Consider the following 22,165-nt stretch of genomic DNA (forward strand, 5'->3'; position numbering starts at 1 on the left):
GGAGAAAGATGGGTAGTATCCTCCTATGAGATTTATAGCCTCTGAAAACTCTCATCAGCTATAAATTGTTTCCCACTCCCCAGCAATGAGCTTGAATATGAAGTTGTTGCACCTTTATATTGACAGATCAAAAGCTACATAGTGAAACAAGATGCAATGTCTTATACTGTAATATTAAGAACAAAACAAAATCAAGCCTCAAACTCATTGGGGTCCAGTCAGAACTAACTCATAGTTGACCTTTCAGTGAGTTTTTCTGAAGCTATAAATGTCATGAAAGTTGACTGCCCATCTTTCTCCTGTGGATAAGCTAGGGAACTGAACCCCTTACCTTTGGATTGACAGTGCAACTCCTTATCCACTAGGCCACCAAAATGCCAGGGAACATAAGAAAAGGGGCTAGAAAACTGCATGTGAAATGGCTGTCAGTTAACTGGTGGGGGAAAAAGGAGTGCATTTTCACATTTTCTTTGAACACTTCTTTTTTGTCTAAATATTGTAGAAAATGACATCAAAGTACTGCTTTAAGTAAATATATATATAAACAAGGAAAGACATGATAGAAGACATATATATATATATATATATATATATATACACAAAGGAGGGGAGAAGAACATTATTTCTCCAGCTTACAAAAAAGTGTGTGAGAAAGGAAAAAGCTTCCCCTGAAATCAGGACCTGGCTTGGCACTCATAGCTAGATCCTGGTGTTCTCCGATTAAATATAAACAATTTCCTAAAATATCTACATTAGATAAGTCACTCTGTGACTGTGAAAAATCAAGAAAAACAAGATCATTTCAATAATCATGTCTGAACAGAGACAAGATCATGAATATGACTAATGACTGCTTCCACATCTTTCGCCTCTGTCCTTCTAGATAAGAGTTATTAAGGGATCTGGTCATTGTTGTTGTTATGTGCCACTAAGTCAACTATGACTCGCAGTGTCCCTACAAACAATGGTTCTAAATTTTGCCCTATCCTAAACCAACCTCACTGTCTCTAACACACATGTCTCCTTTGTCACAGTCACTGTGTCAATCCATCTCATTCCAGGGTCTCCCTCTACTGCACTGACCCTCCACCTTTCCAAGCATGATGTCCTTTTCAAAGGACTGACTCCTTCTGACAATATGCCCAAACTATGTGAGTTGGAGTTTCAAAATCCTTACCTCCTAGGAGCAACCTAGTTTCACCCTCTCCAGGACATAGCCTACTCTAATTTCCAAACAATATATAATCCAGAGCAAAACTCCACTTTCTAAACCTCCCCAAATACTAAATATAAGTCCAACCTTTTAATAAATCTTATCAAACACCATCTTATGGTTCTTACAATGCAAGATTAGTAAACCTAACTACATGAACAAATTACAGCTATATTCTTCATAGTCTTCATAGTCTCTGGCTAGGAAACACTGACATATGACAGAAAATGTACAGAATCATAATGTCAAAAATGTTTAAAAAAAAAAAGATAATCTAGTAATGAACGCAGATATATACTGACAGGCAAATGCCAAAAATTCAAGCCAGATTCAAAGAGGATCTAGAGCAAGGGCTATTGCTGCTGATATCAGATGAATCTTGGCTGAAAACAGAAAATACTAAAAAGATGCTTATCTGTGTTTTATGATGGTATCAAGGCACTTGACTGAGTGCAGCAAGAATACTCACTAAAAGCAAGGATGACAATACTTTATTAATTATAGATTAACATTCCAAGGAATGAGAATTCCAGAATACGTACTGTGCTCATGTGGACTTGTACACAGACCAAGAGCCAATCATTCAAACAGAACACGGGTGTAGTCCAGGATCCAGTTTTAGGAAAATTGTGTGTCAGGGTTACATCCTTTCACCATATATATTCAATCTGTGCTGAACAAATTTGGAAGAAGACTCACCTAGCAACATGCAGGGTGCAAATGATACAACCTTCCTTGTTGCAAGAAAATTTGAAACCCTTGCTGATAAAGGCTAAGAACTATATTCTTCTATATGTATTATACCTCAACACAAAGAAAACAAAAATCCTCACAACTGGACTAGGAGGAAATATCTTAAGAGGAGAAAATATTGATTTGTCAAGAATTTCACTTTACTTGAATATACAATCAACAACACCCATGAAATGACATATGGTACCAGACAAAACTCTTGCTGTTGAACTCTTCAGAGTGTTACAGAGAGTAAAGATATCACTTTGAGAACTAAAGTGTGTCAAATCCAAACAATATTATTTTCAGTCACCACTTATGCATGCAAAAGCTGGACCATGAATAAAGAAAATAATTTTTAAAAATTGATGCAAATGAATTACAATTGTTAGCAAAGAATACTGAGCATTCTAGGGAAACACAGAAGAATGAGCAAACTTTGGAAGCCAGAATGCTCCTAAGAAATAAAGACTCTGTCTCAGCTATGTTAGACATGTTATCCAGAGGGACCTGTCACTGAGGAAGGGAAGCATGCTCGTTGAGGATATACAGAAAAAGAGGAATATACTTAACATGATCGATCAACACAGTGGCTGCAACAATGGGCTTAATTAAACATAGCAGAAACTGAGAGGATGGCACAAGGGTACCACCAGACTAGGCAGTGTTTTGTTTTACTGTTCACAGTATAAATACGAGTTGGAATCGACTGAACAACATAGTTGAAAATAACAATACTGAATGCTTACTGGGAGGTAAAACTGCCCTAGCTACCACACATCTTGTTATTTCAGATTATAGCAGAAGAGTAGCTGTCATTCCCATTTCCCACAGAAGGATACTGCAATTGAGAAGCAGTAAAAGTGAGAATTAAAATACAAATGATTTAGAATCCAATATTATGGCAATGGTTTTGCTTTGGTTTTCTTCTGAATTCTCCGCTTGGTATGCTTGATTAATCCAAGGCTAGGTAGCAATACAGCAGGTAAGATACACACAAACTTTCCAGGGTTATACATTATGTGCACACATTACTTAATACTGTTTTTAACCTACTGCAGTTGAATCAATTGCAACTTAAAGTGCCCCTCCACTGAGTCTCTAAAGCTGTCAATATTACCAAGTGGGAGACTACTTCCTCTAGAAGATGAGATTGCCTCTAGAAGCCCTGACCTTTTTGGTAGCAGCCCAATATTTAAACAACTACCGACCTAAGTCACACACAATGGGGAAAAACCATGCTGTCCTGTAATAACCTTAGTAGTAGATAAGATCCTTGTGATCCACAGGGTTTTCAACAGCTGATTTTCAGAAGCAGACTAATTTTCGTTCTAGTCCATTCAGTCTAGAAGCTCTGCTAACCTTACAGCAATAATCTAACCTCCACTTGGGCTGGGTAATGACTGCACTAGAGGTGAAATAGTTCCAAATCTCTTACGTGAAAGGTGAGATATTTACGACTGAACCATAAATAAAGAGAAAAAAAATTCATTTCTGTTGAGCTGGAACTGACTCTAGTTGACCTTCCAGTGGCTATAAATCACCCAAGAAGAGGTTTTCATCTTTCTTCTGAGGAACCACTGATAGATTCAAACCACCAGAGATGTGCCACCTTTATTAGTACAACTCTGTAAGGTCTCATCCCTCATAAAAAGAAGTTAACATTTCTTAAGGACATATTAAAATCAAGGTCATTTGTGCAAGGTTATTAAATGACTGCAGTGAGCTATTTAATCCTTACCGTAATTCTTAAAAATAGCTACAAATATTTTTATAAAATAGATTACAGAAAAACAGACCATAAATCTAGATCTTTGACACAAAGTGTTAGCTCTTAATCAGCAGAGTATCTTAATTTGAAATACCAATTTTGTAAGTTACTACCTAACTTGGGAGGGAATGGAGAACATTATGCTAAGTGAACTAACTCAGTCCTGTAAGGACAAATACTGTTTAAGACCATTATTGTTGAATGCGTATGAAGATCCAATGGGTGGGGCAGAATGGTGTGGATGGGATGGGGGACAGTAACCACAAGATTGCACAATTTGATAAGTGGAAGGAGGGGTGGGTAAAGGAAATGGGAAGATCTGTGTGAAAAAAATGTATACGAATTTTGTAAGTAAACCAGTATGATGTTGTTGTTGTTGTTATGTGCCGTCGAGTTGCCTGTGACTCATAGTGACCCTACGTACAACAGTCCTAAACCCTGCTGTGTCCTGTGTCAATCTTATTGTCTGACACAGCTACCCCCATTCCCCAGTCAATGAATCAATCCATCTCATCGAGGGTCTTCCTCTCTTGCACTGCCTCTCCACTCTCCCAAACATGATGTCCCTCTCCAAGAACTAAATTAAAATTTTATTTAAATAAACAAATCTAATATTGAAATAAAATAGGGCACCAAACAAAGTTTCTTTGAGGTACGCCTTGTTGTTAAGCCCGTAGGTCCTTAACAGAACAAGTTTACTCTCTAAACCATAATGAGCAGGAGATATTTTAGATGAGAAAAACCCTCTTTCTCAAAATCAGATGCTTTCTATTTTTCAACAGTCACATGGTTCAAGATGTACTCCTTTGCCAAAACTACTGATTTACTTCAAAGATTTAATTTTGTAAGATTCTACTTCCCCCTTTCCATTGCAATACAGACCCTTTTATTCCTTTGTACTACCAACCTTAAAAGCCACTAGCTGGTGACCCTAAAGATCAAAGTATGTATTTATAGGATCAAAGCAAATTGTGAGCATTTTTTCCTACCATATTTCTTTATTGCCAAGAACTGTCCTTTGTTTACAACTTCAGGACAACTGTTAAGTAAAAAACATTGGTACAAAGTATCTTAAAGCATTATGTTATCTGCTTCAAAACTTAAGTTTTCTAGTAACTTATACCCTTATAAATTTGAACCAGAAAAGGTTTTACTAAAGTTACCAATAAAGAAAACTGTTTTACCTTTTGGTCTGTGGTTAGCAAATTCACCAGGAACGGGGACTTTAACAGGTGTTGCTGAACTCTGAATGGTCAGCACGCTGGGAGTGGCAGTAGTAGAGTTTGCCTTTGGTCTTTGTCTTGGTGCAATTGAGGTTTCTGTTGGTCCAATGGTATCTGTTATTCTACAACAAAGAAATAAATTTCAATACAAACACCGGGATTATTTCTAATTCACTGTACTATAAAGCATCTACTTTACCAGATTCATTTTCATTACAACCAGTGATCATGCAAATCCTCCTGGCTTCCTTCTAAATCACAATCCCAAGTACTATTTTATGAAGAAAAGAAAATAAAGTTTATTTTCCCTAAAGCAATAGGCTACTATTCACAGCCTGCCACTGAAGATGGCAGAAAATAATACAGTCCCAGAGACTGGTATAAGGAGAGGAAATGAGATTGAAAAGAAGCTAACTAAATAAAAACTGAGACTCAATTCTCCAAGCCTCTCAGATAAATAACAACAAAAAGCATTCTTCTTCCCCTAAACTGTACTCAAAGCTGATGAAAGAAGACTTCTCAGGATGTAAAACACAGGAAAACAAACTTTTAACATGTGAAGTATCTGCTCATATTCCACAACTTCTCTCATTTACCTTCCCTTAGAAGACTTAAAAGTAAAATGTAAATTATGCAAGTTACTGCAGTAGGACTTTTGCCCCTAGAAATACATGTTCAAACAGTAAGTATAGGTTTGAAACCTAGAGATGCCTAGTAATGTGAGAAGACAGAGATATATTAGCTTTTCCCTTTTTTTCCCCTTCTTTTTTTAACTTTTCTCTTTTTTAAAACATACAGGAAACTAAGGTGCGTCTGATACAGGCCATGGTTTTTGCAATCACTTGTTATGCATCAGAGAGTTGGAAAATGACCAAGGAAGATAGAAGGAGAATTGATGCCTTTGAGCTGTGGTGCTGCTGGAGAAGAGTGAGAAGACCATCGACTGCTAGGAAAACAAACAGATTTGTCCTGGAAAGGGTTAAACCGGGTGGCTCCTTGGAGGCAAGGATTCTGAGGCTCCGTCTAACTTACTTTGGACATGTTGTGAGGAGAGACCGGTCCTTAGAGAGGGACATCATGCTTGGGAGGGTGGAGGGACAGTGCAGGAGAGGAAGGCCCTCTCTGAGGTGGATTGATTCAGTGACTGGGATAATCGGGATGGGAGTATCAGAGACAGTGCGATTGGCACAGGACAGAGCGGAGTTTTGGGCTGTTGTACATAGGGTCACTATGAGTTGCAGGCGACTTGACAGCACATTAACAACAACAACTTTTTAAAAAAGGGATTAAATAGTGTAAGTGAATTTTGCCAACTACAAATGTAAGACAAAAACACAAATGCTTTTAACATAGTCACATGCTTGCTTTCCCACAGGATTCACAATAAAATCTCTATAACTAACTACACTGTTCCCTTAACATATTTCCAATGATAAATATTTGGAAATTTTATAGACCTACATACAGAGTACACACACATCTCTTGCCTTTGGAATAAGCATTGTACACCTTAACTGCACAAATCTATAGCTGTTTCCTAATATCTCTACGTACCACAAGAGGGAGTCCTGCTAACAAATATGTTTTCCAAGAAAAAAAGGACAAATCAAAAGATTTTAGAAGTTGGAATTATAGTGTGCATCATGTTTTTAAAAGTATTTGTGCTTGGGAAGGGATGAATAAAGGGCAAGACATGAGAAAATAAAACTGAAAGTCAAGAAAAGACCATGTATACATATAAATTATATTTTATTTTAGTAATAGTTTCTTAAACTCAAATGATAGAAGTAAAATCCTTTCATTTGTCTGTTCATTCTTTACTAAGTCTGCAGGCAGACCTAGCCCTACCTGTTTCATGCTATACATAGCTCTTAGAGAGTTAACAGTATACATAAGCACATCAGAATCTCTAAAAAGCAAGTAATAATTCTGCAAGCCATTGGAAACCACACTGGAACCCTGCCCTGTGCTGCACTACCCTCTCAACATGGTGTAAATTTACTGGCATCAAGCAGAACATTGCACAAAACTACTTTGACAAATACTCCTGTAGAGGGATAAAGCACCAATCTGTTTTCAAACAATTTACAGTACACACAGGAAGGTATGATACATGTTCACAAAAAAAGTAATGAAACATTAAGACAGCAAAAATAATAAGACTCAACAAAGGGCCACCATGTGTTCCATGAATTAGCTGTGAAGTGCCATCGAGCCGCAGGCGACTCATAGCGACCCTATGAAGGAGAGCCCTCAACGCTTGGGTGCCTTTCATCCTCTCTCCAGGCTCATAGGGTTTCCAGAGGCAAGCTGTTATGGAAGTGGATGCCACTCCTCCTTCCAAGCTTGTTTTAATCCCTATATAAACTAAATCAAATCTACTACTACTGCTGAGTGGATTCTGACTCATGGAGAACTTCCACTGGGTTTTTGAGGACATATATCTTACCAGCAGTGGGCAATTTCCCTCTTTCCCTATGGAGCAATGGGTGGAATTGAACTTCCAACTTTCCAGTTAGCAACACATTCATTACTCACTGTAACACGAGAGTGTCTATATATTATATAGGTATTCTAAATACTCTAAAATATTAACAGCTATTTCTTCTTTCCATAAATATTTTTAATAAATTATACTGGCTATATATAATACAAGACTTCAGACAGGTTTAAGTCATGGGCCAACTAAAATCAGAACAAATTTGAATTTTTTAAATTTAGATGAAATGGAACAATAACCAGAATGGGGGAAAGTGCAGGTTGAAGCCCTAGAATGGAAGATTCAGAAGAGGATTAGTGAGTCCCTTTAGCAGCATGATGTGGGAAAGTGGTCTACTGCCAGGACCCTATAGGACACACATATTCAAAACACTGTAATCTGCTGCCATTACTGAGCTGAGCACCGCTGTTTCCAACTCTGTGTATCAAGAGATTTGGTTGCTATGAAATGGAAATGCTGCCTTTGTTTTTTAATAACGAAATTCAATTTTGTTTCTAGTAAGGTGCTTTATCTGTAATTTTTCTCCTTCTGGTTAGCATTCCAGGTCACCCATATTTTACAAATTTAAGTTCGTTTACTTCATTGGTAATGATTAAACTGGAAAATAATAGTTCAAAATTCTACTATAAAATAGAAAATAGGATTTTACAAATTAGATTTGTCTTGTAATGAAAATAACAACAGCTGTCTCCCAATAAAAAGGCCCATTCTAACATTACTAATTAAACAGTTAAACAATTATTTTACAGTTGAGAATGAGCAGTTCAAGTGGGACTTATTTCAAAACCCATATCCCATACAAAAATTTTATTTTGTACTTGTTATCCAGACATGCTACAACATAACACATGCACTGAGACATTTTTGTTGGTGAGGATAACGCTTAATCAATGACATTTGCTATAATAAATGTAAAACTATTTAAAACTAAGAACTGTATCTTTACTTTAAAACTGACAATTTAAATTTCAATATCATTTGGCCTACCTGGCTTTTATTTGGCTTTTCCTAGCAGCTGCTTCACTAGCAGTCATCGGTTCAGGAAGAGCTGAAGGAATAGTTGCATTCTTGGAAGGAAAAAAAATACAGAACTTTTTATTTTAACTTTAATCTTAATTGAAAAAAAAATTTAAAGCTATGACTATACTCTTGAGCATAAAGTACTGTCTGGTGATTTAACTTTTCTTTTCCCCTTTGTTGTTGCTGTTCTGTGCTGCTGAGTTGATAAAACAATTTTTTTTTCTTGACTATATGTACATGTCAGACCTAATTACAACCATCACTGCATGTTATTCAAACATCACTTCCATATTCATGCTCCATCAAAACTCATAGAAAACAAGAATATCATTGTGTTTATAAATGGGTGAGTCTTGTATTTAAAAGAAAAATAAACATCTGTTCACTTATAAAATCAATTACTTTCACATTTTCCAAAAGGAAGCAAACAGCATGCGTAGAATAAACTTAGGAACCTTTCCCCATTTTGCAAAAGGAACCAAACAGCAAGCCTATGATTAAACCTGTGGTGTGGTGTATAAGTAGCTGTCCTGCTAAACAAAGGCGGCACTTCTCTGGGAAGTTCAAATCCACCAGTGGCTCCACGAGACAGAGATAAGCAATCTTTTCTCTGTGAGATGTACAGCTTCCAAAACCCTGCTGGAGGATCAGTTAATAGTTGCTCTGCACTCAATGCCAATAAGTTTGAGTTTTTCAGTTGCTTCTACATACTGTATATAATTTTCAGAGCACTGCTTGTAAGGGAGTAAGGAGTAAGGCTAGAAAGCCTCACTCATCATTTGAGCCCTTGCGTTTGGCTCATAGTGGATATTTACTCTATGGCCACTAAATGAAAAGTTAAAAATCCACAGACAAATAATTACTAACAATAACTTCATTACTAGAATGTTAAAGCTGTGTGGCTTAAATTCATAAGTATTACAATATAATAAACAAAAAGAAAACATACCACATTCCTTTTTTTTTTTTGTAGTGTGTATCTAGGTTATATGCAAAGGAAAGCGTGATTTTACAAAATTCTAGAAATACCTGTTAAAACTGGGAAAGGCTTGCCATAAACAATTGATTGGAGGAAGCTAAGCAAAAAGGTGTAAAAAAAATGAACAGATTTCTAAACCTATAAAAAATATTAGTTATTGAAAACTAAGCATTTTCCATAGTCTAGGCGCTAAGTTTTTACATTTAATATTCAAATATGTTTTACAGAAAGATATTAAATAATCTCATGAAAGATACAGAATCTGATAAAAACAGAGTTGAACACAGGTGTGTTCATTTAAAATGCCTGTGCTCTTCACACCTAAAGTTACCAAACTTTCTCAGTTTTACAGAGCACTTCAGATCTCGAAATTTTTCATGATAAAGGTAGGCATTAAGAAGAAAAAGAAAAAAAACTAGCATCTCTTTAATGGGTTTTTGTTGTTATGAACCATAAAGCTGTAACTGGCCCATCGCTGACACTCCAGTGGGTTTCAGAGTCGGTAAACAGCATGGAAAATTATTGTCCCTCTTTCTCCCACAGAACACTTGGTAGATTCAAATTGTGTGACTTTGGATTGGCAGGACAACTCCTTACCACTAAGCCACCAGAGCTCTTTTACTTAATGTTTGCTCCAAATAACTTAATAATGACCCATGCACTGTCACTGTTAGATGTCCCTACTTTCCTGAAAATACAAAAGCATACTATCACAATGCTTATCATAAACCTAGTCACTCTAAAAATATATGCACACTAAATGTAATGAAATTATTTTAAATTCACTTCCCACTTAAAAACTACTTACGTTGATGTTGGAAACTGAACAATCCTTTTTGGCAAATTTAAATGCGAAATAGGACACTTGAAATATATCGGGTCTACGCTCTGGATCTGGTTCAAGCATAAATCCTGAAAAAATGGATCAAAAATTAAGCAGTGTGGAGTACAAAAGATACTTAGCGATGGAGTCTAAGAACAAAAGGACAGTATGTTCCATTATTAGATCACCAATAATTTTTGTTAACTTTATTAATGTTTAGAGAAAATTCACAAATTACTACTTGTACAGTTACAGAATTATACCAAGTTAAAAAATCAGTCACAGAACAGCTCTGCATAAGAGATACAACAAAGTTTCTTCCTCTATTTTAAAAGCAGCACAAAATAACAGGGAGATTAGTGAAATCTGAGGAATAATTAAAAGAAGTTCTAAGGTCATAATAAGGAGTTCCTTTTCCCACACTACTTAACATGTCTAATTTTTCAGATGATTATGCATCATACAAGATTGAGGGGGGGAAAGGCTAAACTGTGTACATAATTATTTATCTTAAAAGTAGTATATAATTAACACTGTGATTTTCCAGAAATATTTTCTTTTCAGACCAACAGTAACAGTCCTCACTAAAGCACTGTATTTTAACATGCTATTTATATTATGCTCAAAAGTATGAGTAGTTTTAAGGTTCTATTATGAACACCTGAAAAGATTTCTACTATGCAACTCCCTAAGCTTGAGAGAGATACCTGATCTTTTTGTCTAACTAAAATGACCACTAATAATGTGTCTGTTGTCAAATCATTTCTTGACTCACAGTAACACCAAGTACTACAGAAAACACTGCCTGGTCCTGCTCCAGCCTCACAATCACTGCCATATTTCACTGTTGCAGCCACCGTGCCAATCCATCTCACTGAGTGTCCAGCTCTTGCCACTGAACTTCTACTTTACCAAGTCTGAGTTCCTTCTCCAAGGACACCTATTGGTAGGTAACATAGTCAAAGTCTATGAGATGCAGTCATTATTAACACGATGGCGCACACTTTTAAAACTGACAACCATACTTAGAAACACCTCTGCCTTCATTTGCGGCAACGTGTTAAGGAATAGTTCTGACTGAATTTCTCCAAGATAGATTTGTTCGGTCTTCTGAAGTCCATGAAATATTTTCTAAGACCATAATTCAAATATAACAATTCTCCTTCAGGCTTCCTCACTCATTATCCACATACTGCATGCCTTTGAAAATATAATGTAGATCACATACACATATAGTACACAAAATGACATCTTCATTTTTATCATTTCAAACATGCCTTTTACAACAAATCTGCCCAATGAGATCAATACGTAATTTGATTTCTAGGCTATTGTTTCCATAGGCACTGATTATAGAAATAAGTGAAATCTGGGATACTTCAATCTATTCCTTGTTTATCATGATGCTTTACTGGTCCTGTGGCGAATATTTTTAGTCCCTTTATGATGAAGTATAATCCATACTGAAGTCCTCCTTCATTTAGAGCTATAAGATTTATGTCACCTGCATATAAAAGGCTGTTAATGAGTGTTAGTCTAATCTTGATGCTGTGTTGTTCCTACACCCAGTTGGTCAGCATACAGATTAAGAATGGCGAGAGGATACAATCATGACACACAACTTCCTCAGTTTTAATCTACATAATGGCTTTATTTTGTGCATCGTGGTCTATGCACAAGTTCTGCATGAGCACAATAAAGTGTCCTCGAATTTTCATTTGCTGCAATAATATGCCTAATTTCCTTGTGATGTAGCATAGAATCAAAAAGCTATTTCACAGTTAATAAAAGAAAGGTAAGCATCTTCTTGCATTCTCTGCTTTCACCTATCCATCTACCCAAAGTAACAGTATTTGTTACACAGCATCTTCAGACTCCAGCTTGAATTTCTGAAACATCTTGTCGAGGTATTGCTAAATCTCTTTTCAATTACTTTTAGCAAAACTTTATTTACATGTGATATTAACAACATTGGTTGACAATTTCTGCAGTCAAATGAATCCTTTTTCTTTGGGGTTAGTAAAAATATGGATGTCGAGCAGTAAGTTAGCTTAGTAACTATCATTAATTTCTCAGGATGGTTGAGTGAACACATTCAGAGCTGCATTAATTTGCTAAAATGTTTCATGGCTATTCTGATTATTCCTAGAGCCTTTTTTTCCTTCATTTTTTTGTTGCTAGATTTGTTGGGGTTTTTTTACCTTGACTGACAGTTTACAAATCCTATTGGTTTTCATTCAATCACTTATACACATTTTATTTTATAAAATTATAATTGATTCATGTAATTAATTATCCAGTCTAATAAAACCTTTATTGTACATTATCTTTTTCTTCACCCAACTAATGTATTTTTCCCCTTTTGTTCTTTCAGTATTATAATTGTTGTTGTTGTTATGTGCCACCAAGTCGCCTGTGACTCATAGCGACCCTATAACAGCCCTAAACCCTGTTCTATCCCTTGCCAATCTTATTATCTCCGACACACCTATCCCAATCACCGTGACTGAATCAATCCATCTCATCAAGGGTCTTCCTCTCCCGCACTGTTGCTCCACCCTCCCGCATGACATCCCTCTCCAAGGACTGATCCCGCCTTGTAACATGTCCAAAGTATGTTAAGACGAAGCTTCAGAATCCTTGCCTCCAAGGAGCAACCTGGCTTCACCCTCTCCAGGATGAACTTGTTTGTTTTCTTAGCAGCCCATGGTATATTCAATACTATTCTCTAACACCACAGCTCAAAGGCATCAACTCTCCTTCTATTATCCCTAGTCATTGTATAGCTCTCTGATGCAAAGCAAGTAATTGCAAAGACCATGGCCTGTATCAGGTGCACCTTAGTCTCCAGACTGACACTGTTGCTCTTCAGTACTTTGAAGAGGTCTGACAGCAGACTTTCCCAATGCAATTTATCTTTTTATTATTTTTTTTAATTTATTAATTCTAATGAAAGTTTACAGAGACTTAGGGTTTCCAGTCATTCATTGTTACACTTTTCTCCCTGGCCACCCCCTCCCTGCAATTAATTCTTCTCCTTGAAAAGTAAAAGAGAAATTCTTTCATTGTTATGCAATCCCTCCCCCAAGTCCACTTCACTGTGCAGACTTCATTCTGGACTCCTGTCATAACAATAATACCCAATCATATATCTCTTTTAAACGATTCTCTTCCTCATCTGTTTCAATGCACTGTAGATCATTCTTCCCCCCTTTCTCTGCCTTCCCTCAACCCTGATGTCAGTCCCGTTTTACAACAGTGGCCCTATGTAATTTTGTCCTTTTGTGACTGAGATCTTTCACTCAGCATAATGTCCCCCAGGGTCATCCACTTTGTTAATATTTCATGAGTCCATTGTTTTCCAATGCTGCATAGTATTCCACTGTGTGAATATACCACAGCTTCTCTATCCATTTGTTTGTTGATGGGCACTTGGGTTGTTTCGAACTCTTTGCTATTGTGAACAAAGCCACAATAAACATGGGTGTGCATATGTCTGCTTGGGTGGCAGTTATGGTTTCTTTAGAGTAAATACTCAGAGGTGGGATTGCTAGGCCAAATGCTATTTCTATTTGCAACTTTTTGAGAAAGTGCCATACAGCATTCCATAGTGGTTACACCCACCATTTTACATTCCCACCAACAGTGAATAAGAGTTCCAGTTTCTTCACAATCTCGCCAGCAATTCATCTTTTAATTTTCTGGCTGCTGGTACTAAAAGTGTTGACTGTGGAGCCAAAGAAACAAAGTGGCAAGAAACTGCACTGCATTCCTGAAGACACACAGTTTGAGGCCACCAGCTTCTCCGCAGGAGAAGGATGGGTAATCTCCTCCCCAGCAAGTAAATACCTGCAAAGATCCACTGAAGGGTCAGCTTTGGGTTGGTTCTGACTAGATGGTACACAACAACAAACAACTACATAAAAGATTTCTAGTGGCATAAAAACAATAAGGTTTTTAAAATATGTGAGACAACTAAGAGTAATTCAGAAGCAGTGGTTTAAAAAAAAGGAGAGGGTAAAAGAATGTCAGTAAAGAAACTGCATATGAACTCATCCTAAGTGTACATGCAAAATATATATAAAGAGGGTAATATGACCCATTACATGAATTCACGCTTTTAAAAAAAAAAAAAAAACTAATCAAGTGCTCAGAAAAACCACTATGGTTGACAGTGAAAGCAGAGAGCAAATTATCCCTCAGGTTCTTCTACAGATTGTTCGCATAAAATGAACAACATCCTTAAGGAATTGCAATCTAGAACACAGTACCTTTTCTTAAACACACTTAACTGGTGGCATCACATTAACTGCAATTCAGTAACAGGAATTCTATCGGGATATAGAACAATATGGTGCTAGTATACACTTCCCTGATGATCTGACTTAATCCAAAATATTACATTTTAGAGAGAACAGGATGATTCTTCAGGTATTTCTGGTGGGTTTTTTTTCCCTTTTTTTCATTTTTTTTCTTTCAAAATAGCTCAGAAACATTGAGCAGATAATTTTAGATTTCTATTCTGTAGCCAATATACGCACAAGTAAGTTAAACACAACACCAAATCCTCTAATGATTAGGTAGTTCGGCTCAGGGTAGAACTGATAACATTTTATGAAAAAAAGAACTTGCAATTCTCCTGGCTTAGGTTTTTTTCAACTGCAGAGATCCTATTATGTGATACAAAATGAATTTAAAGTGTTATGACTAGCATTTATTTAATGAAGGTGAAGAGAAAATCAGAGTGTATCATTCTACACTTAAGCAATATTTAATGAAACGATCTTATACATCCATGATGTACTATATGCATGTGCATGTATATAATAATTAAGCATGTTGGGAGGTTTTTTACAGTAAATCATAGTCAAAACGGCCATTGTGCCAGTGTAGGAACCATGACATCTCTTGACTCTAGTTCATTCTTCCCCATGGAAAAACATAGGCTTCACCTAAGTGTTAGGTGAAGTTTAAAAGCAGCTCCTACACATGTCTATCTCTGTCTCTAAACAGCTCCTACACATGTCTATTTCAGAAATACTATTCTCTGGAATACATGTTCTCTACTGAAGAGCATGTTTTTTGTATGCTGCTTGCATCTGCAGAGAAATTTTCCCACCTTGCCAAGACTAACTGTAGGTAAATTTATGGACTGAGGACAAATAAACAGATACATTTGGCTTCAGAACTAAACTACAATCTGCTTCATCAGCACTAAAAGTTGACAGTTTTACCAGTTAAGTTCCTGTGTCACATCTCTTGTTTTCAAACTTAAGAGTATAAGCAGGCTACTTCAGGGAAAAAATGAACTTTGTCTCTGAGTATTCTCAGCAATTAAAAAACAAAACTTAATAAGGCATCTGTAAATAATTTACTTTCTAAAACTTCTAAGAGAATTGAGATATAGGATACATACTTGGATAACTGATAAGTGATATAATCTGTAATTCAGAATATCATCATTAAACTAGCTAAACAGTGAGGCATAGCTATCAAGAATGGCAATTTCAGTTTTTAAGCAGTTAAAGTCACTTCTCATAACTGCTGTTTTGTTTTTATGTACCGTCAAATTGGAACCAAACCATAGGTGACCCTCCAGAGGATTTTCAGAGGCATGACAGTGGACTGCCCATCCTTCTCTCTGAAGCAGACACTGAAACAATATGCCTTCAGGTTAGCAGGGTAGCTCATATATTTAATAAAGGTATACTCATATCACTTTCAAAGCAGGAGTGGCATCCACTTCCTAAACAACATGCCTCCAGAAACTATGAACTTTGAAAAATGTTGATAGTTGTCAAGGGGCTTCAGGCCTTTTGTTCATAGGGTCACTATGAGTCTTGCTCAACTCAAAGGCAATGGGCAATCAACAACAACAATCGTCACATATTTTAAAAAGCACACAGGCACAGTTACAGACATATTTTTGGCATGCCTAAATATAGGACTAATTTTCTGACTCTGTCATAGCCTCAGAGGACAATTCAGTCAGTTGGCATAACAGAGCTCTTAAAGTTTATGTTCTACATTCTAGGATTGTAAATACTGTATATGACCTTAAAAGCTTGCAAGTGGACATCTAAGATCCAACTGCTGGTCTCTACTCCACCAGAGCAAAAGAAAGTGGAAGACTCAAGGCTCAGAGAATTAACTATTCTACAGGACTTTCTATGTGACTCGACAGCACATAACAACAACAACAGGACTATCTATAATAACCAAGGGTCTCATGTTCACTAAGACCAAAACTAGATGGTGCCCAGCATCCCTCACTGATCATTCTGACAACAACAGCTGGATCCTGACAAAAATGGAGAAGAACGTAGAATTTCAGATTGAGACCTGAGGACTCGTGGACGCTACTGCCCTGAGAATGTCTTTAAACCACAAACCAAAACTATACTCTGAGGTTCTCTCTGAGCCAAATAAGAGACTGATTCTTAAAGTAAGCACTATGCTCCTTTAATTTTATAACAAGGGTACTTTTTTTTCCTCTTTCACAGGTTTCCAATTATAATATTTAGAATGGGGAAAATAAACAACATCCATTCTAATCTTTAATCATAAATATTTTTAAGCATTAGCTTGCTTTTTCTGTCAACTTACAGAATTATCATAAAAATGCACATGTATCTTACATATTTTGTTTTAGTGACTGTTGAAAGAAAGCTAAATTTAACAGCTAGCAATTTATGCATTCATTCCTCACTAATATCCTAAGTGGCACCATCTGCTAGGATCAATAGTAGGAAAATACATCTGGGAGAGTGCTGATTAACTGTTCCTAGACCTGGTCATCCCTCCATTACATCTCCATGTGGTAACACAGCTATTGCCAAAAACTTTCAGGGGAATCCTACTTTAAGATTTGTTTTCAATTAAGAGAGTGAATGGATAATAAATTATAAAAATCACACTTGCTCTTGATTAATAAAAAGGGTATTCAAATATCTATATAACCAGGAGTCACTACAAATATAGTATGTATGTTCTGGTTTTTTAAAAAAGAAACTTTGTTTCTTCTGTTTGTCTAGTAAAGAAAAACATTAACAAAGAAAATCTTCCAACTCTTAAATAGGAGTTAAAAGTACAGGGATTATTATAATGCATATTTAATTAAAAAGTTTTAATATATTCAAGCAGTTCATTTGTCTAGTTTTTTTAAAAAACCTTCAAGGCCGTGCATTAGAATGAATGAAAATTACTTTCTCCAATACATATTTGTTTGTTCTTTTGGCTGTCCATGGAATAGTCAGTACTCTTCTACACCACAGTTGAAAGGCATCAATTCTTCTGCCATCCTTATTTACTGTCCAGCTCTCAGATGAATAACAAGTGATTGAAAAGACCATGACCTGAATCAGGCACACCTTAGTACTAAAAGTGGCATCATCGATCCCTGACTGAAGACTTTCTCAGTGTAATATATCTCAGGGGTGTTGACAATAGGTTCAAGCAAGATGAAGTCATTGAGAGTTGATGCCAGGTGCCATCAAGTGGTCTAGGAAACACAGCAACCTTATGAATAACAGATGTGAATCTTGCCCTATTCTGCAGCATCCTCACGATTTCCGTCAAGCTCAAGCCCACTGCCCACTGTTTTAGTCATAGTATCAATCCATCTTGTTCAGAGTCTTCCTCTCTTCCTCTGAAACCTCTACATTTCCCAGCATGATATGTTTTTGCAAGGACTGTTATCTTCTGACAACATGTCCAAAGACCTAGAAACAAGCTTTCACCATCCTTGCTTCTCAGGAGCACGCTGGTTGCACTTCCTCAAAAATAGATTTGTTTGTTCTTTTGGCAGCCCATTGTATCATTCAATACGCTTCTCCAACACTATAATCCAAAGGTATTGGCTCTTCAATTTTTCTTACTCACTGTCCAACTTTCAAACGCATAGAAAAGCAAATGAAAATATCATGGCTTCCAACAGGTGCAACCTGATCTTTAAACAGACATCCTTGCTCTTTTAGCACTCTATAAAAACTCCATGGAGAACAAAACAAACTGAGAGGGAATCTCTGTAGGGAGACGAAGGCCCCACGTATGAGCATCTATATCTATGTTCTCAAATACAGTTGAAAAGCATTTATGTTGGCGGTGCAGCAGTCATGCTTGGAGCTGTTTCCATTAGCCTCAAAACTGTGACATCACCTCCCCAACAAGACAGGACAAGATTTCAATATGTTGCTCAAAAGAGAAGCTTTGAGTCATTGTTGACTCAAAGAAATTTGACAATAACAACACCATTATTCAGATTACACTGTGAAATGCATTACACATAAAGCAGCATCATTTCTGTGTCAAGCTGATAGAATTCTTCCATTTCCAACATGTATGAGTAAATACTTATTATAAAAACAAAAGCTTATACTTTAAATTATTACGAGTGCAAAGCAAGGTCCGCTTTCCTTTTATGCTCATTTTCTTTTGGTCACTGCCTATTTTCCTTTTACAGTGACTGTTCTTTTCACGAGTACTGCAATTGCAAATGCTAGCCATTTGTTAAATTTATAGTCTTTTTTTCTAGTTTATCATTTGATTTTATGTTGGGATTCATGGACTTTATATTTTAATGATTTAAATTTAATGGTTAAACATTTTTTCTTTTCTATTTCTGGAGTTTAGTGCCATGCTCTAAAATTCCTCATTTCAGTCCTATAAACAAGCAAATACCAATTTTGTCTAAGTACCTTTATGCTTTATTTTCAATCTTTAAACCTTGACAAAACTTTAGCTTAACAAATGAAGTAGGGAGCCACTTTATATTTTGTATCCAAATGGCAAATAAATTGTCTTTACCATCTATTTTACCCACTAACTTTGTCAAGTTTGGCATGTAAATTCAGTACATTTAACAAATGTATTTTAAATATATTTATGCCTTTGACAAATACAAAAGACATTTTGTCAAATGTGTTTATATTGACCCTCTTTTCTTGTCCATTAATCTGTGTGGCTAGAGACAATAACAGGTAGTATTTTAAATGCTCAAAACTACAGAATTGCATGAAAATTGGAATTAAAACAGTTCTGAGAAGTGCTATTTAAATACTACAACTTCTTAACATATATTTATTATTGAATAGCTAGCATCAACCCACTCCAAACCATCATTTTCAGAAACTTTATCATACACACAAAGATAGAGAAAGCGAGAGAGAGAGTGAGAGTGTGTGTGTGTGTGTGTGTGTGTGTGTGTGTGTGTTTTAAATTATAACATGGATGAAAACGGGAAAAAATTAAAGAATAGAAGAAAAAGAGATCATTTTTTGGTATAAAAATACAACAGGTTTATCTCTTCTGACATGATCTTAGTTTCTACTTATTATCTCATAAACCATAGGGAATGGATTCTAAAAAGAGTGGTACTATAAGCTAAAATCTAAAACTATTAACACTTTAATTCAGAAAGCAACACAACAGGATATTTGTATTTCAAAAGTGTAGACCAATTAAATACAGTTTTTTCAGAAATTCTGATTTCTTTTAATTATGTGAACTCTGCTTATGTGCTACTAAAGCTTATCTAGGAGCTTAAAAACATTAGTCTATCTAAGTAGGCTGCTTTCATTCTTAAACGGTTTTTCACATTATATCATTACTCTAGCTACACAAAATTTTAATACATTAAATAAAAATACTAGATTTTTAGTTGAAGAGGTATAAACATTCAGGCCCTAAGTACAGTCTCTTACAATGTTTCTATATATTTACCAAATACTTACTTATTAAGCAATGTATGTTATGAGAGTAACGAGAATTGTCTGGAATGGTGAAGGTACCATCACAGATAGCAACCTGACTCTCACCAAATGGAAGAGTGAAGAAACAAAGTTTATAGAGTAAACATCCCAGTGCCTGAAAAACAAAGAACCATTCATATTATAAGAGTTCTAGCACTCACCTTAACCATAAGATATGAAAATAATCAAAAAACCAAAACTAAAATGTTACTTAAAAAACACAACACTATTAAGACTATACTGGATCTTTTTACAAATTAGTGTTTAAGTAATTCTTCATATGTTTAATCATTGAAAAGATACTCAACTATACGTTCTCCTGTTACATGTTACATCTGACTGAATCAGATGCTATCATCAAACAACTGTGCATGATGTAATTAAATAAGAAATAACTAAGTCTTTTTGGAAAAAAATTACAAAATTTTATTTCTTCCTCTCACTGGCAAAACTCATTGCTGTCAATTCAGAACCAACTCACAACTGACCCTCTAGTATTTCTCAGAGTCCAAAAACTGCACAGGGAGCTATGGTGACTTAGTGGTAAGGAGTTGCACTGCCAATCCAATGCAGTTCAAATTCAGCAGTTGTTCCACAGGAGAAAGATGGGCAATCTTCTCCTGTGATTTACTGACTCTGTAAACTCGCTGGAGGGCTGGCTATGAATCAGGCCTGACTCGACTATATGTAACAACAACAAGAAATTACACAGAAGGAGATTGCTCATCTTTTTCCCACAGAGCAGCTGGTGGATTCAAACAAACCTCCAGAGAGACTCCACTTTGGGTTAGCAGCGCAACTTATGAACTACACCAAAGTATATAGGTAGTACATAAATAGTACATAACTAACAAAGTAAGTACAAAGCTTCTAACAACAACAAAGTCACAATAAACATGCTTTCAAATACTAGAAATCCAGCTCAGTATAATTACCAGAAAAGTATCAACTGGCACATCATCACCTTAGACTACAAAACTGGTTTACTCTTTCTGATAATAGAGCTCTAAGTTTCATTCTACATGAAATCAATTAGACCTGTACATAAATTACTTACATATTATTAATCAAATGTACCTAATTACATCTATAGTCTGATGGACCTCTAGTGACACAGTGGTCAAAGCATTCTACTACTCATTAGAAATCACCAGAAATCTCTTAGGAGAAGAACAAGGCCATCTGCTCTCTTAAAGATCTAGAGCCTTGGAAACCTTATGGGCAGTTCCACTTTGTGTCACAGTTTGCTATGAGCTAAAATCAAAATAGGCAGATTTATATCAAAGTTTAAAATGAAAGGCTATGTCTGCTTAACTGGCATGCTTCATAAATGCTGCAGCATCAACAACTCTACTTGCTGACAGTGAAAACTAAAAACCCTAAAACACACTATATATCGAAAAGCAGCATAAGGAATTTATGGCTAAACTTCTAACACCTCAATCCTGAGAAACAGTAATAAAATCTGACACTATGCTCAAGAAACCATTACCAGTTACAAGTGTCAACAGCATAAATGTTTAAGGAACATTTTCTATTCTAAATAGATGGTTTAAAATAACTCAATAGTTTTTGCTGTTATGTGCTGTCAAGTCACCTGCAACTCATAGCGACCCTATGTACAACAGCTCTGAAGCCTGCCCTGTGCTAAGCCAGTCTCAGACTCAGATACATCTAACCCCATTGCCCTAGTTACTGTATCGATCCATCTCATTCCAGGTCTTGCTCTTCTGCACTGTCCCTCCACTCTTCCAAGAAGCATAATGTTCTTCTCCAAGGATCAGTCCTTCCTGGCCACATGCCATAATACATGAAACAGAGATTCAAAATCCTAGCTTCCAAGGAGAAACTTAGTTTCACCCTTTCAAAGACAAACCTCTTTGTTATCTTGGCAGTCTACGACTCTTCTTCACAGTATAAAATTTTATTAGCATTATTAGAATTTGGCCTTATATCTGAAAGTTGGTAAACTAGATTTCCTTTGTTCAAATTTCTCTATCCTTCAATTTAGCAAATTCAGGTAAATATCAAGTGCATTAAGTTTTATAAATAATATACAGAAACACTTTGAGTCCAACAGCATTAATATTAATTAAAAAATCTTTCTAGTATAACAGCAATCTCCTAATTACAAAAGTTCTTTAAATGTGTAGAA

The 22,165-nt window shown here is 36.0% G+C and overlaps 1 protein-coding gene across 1 annotated transcript in view; it reads right to left on the reverse strand.

Moving 5' to 3' along the window:
* BMP2K (BMP2 inducible kinase) overlaps positions 1-22,165 on the reverse strand; it is a 178,973-nt gene that overhangs the window by 64,837 nt on the left and 91,971 nt on the right. The window contains exons 7-10 of the mRNA XM_006885292.1: positions 19,993-20,125; positions 10,247-10,350; positions 8,427-8,506; positions 4,901-5,061 (exon numbers count right to left, since the gene is read on the reverse strand). Coding sequence (XP_006885354.1) covers positions 4,901-5,061; positions 8,427-8,506; positions 10,247-10,350; positions 19,993-20,125 — 478 coding nt within the window. The remainder of the gene's footprint in view (positions 1-4,900; positions 5,062-8,426; positions 8,507-10,246; positions 10,351-19,992; positions 20,126-22,165) is intronic.

The sequence above is a fragment of the Elephantulus edwardii genome, unplaced genomic scaffold, assembly GCF_000299155.1.
Source record: "Elephantulus edwardii isolate Elephantulus edwardi_28Jun2011 unplaced genomic scaffold, EleEdw1.0 scaffold00042, whole genome shotgun sequence".
Classification (NCBI taxonomy): Eukaryota; Metazoa; Chordata; class Mammalia; order Macroscelidea; family Macroscelididae; genus Elephantulus; species Elephantulus edwardii.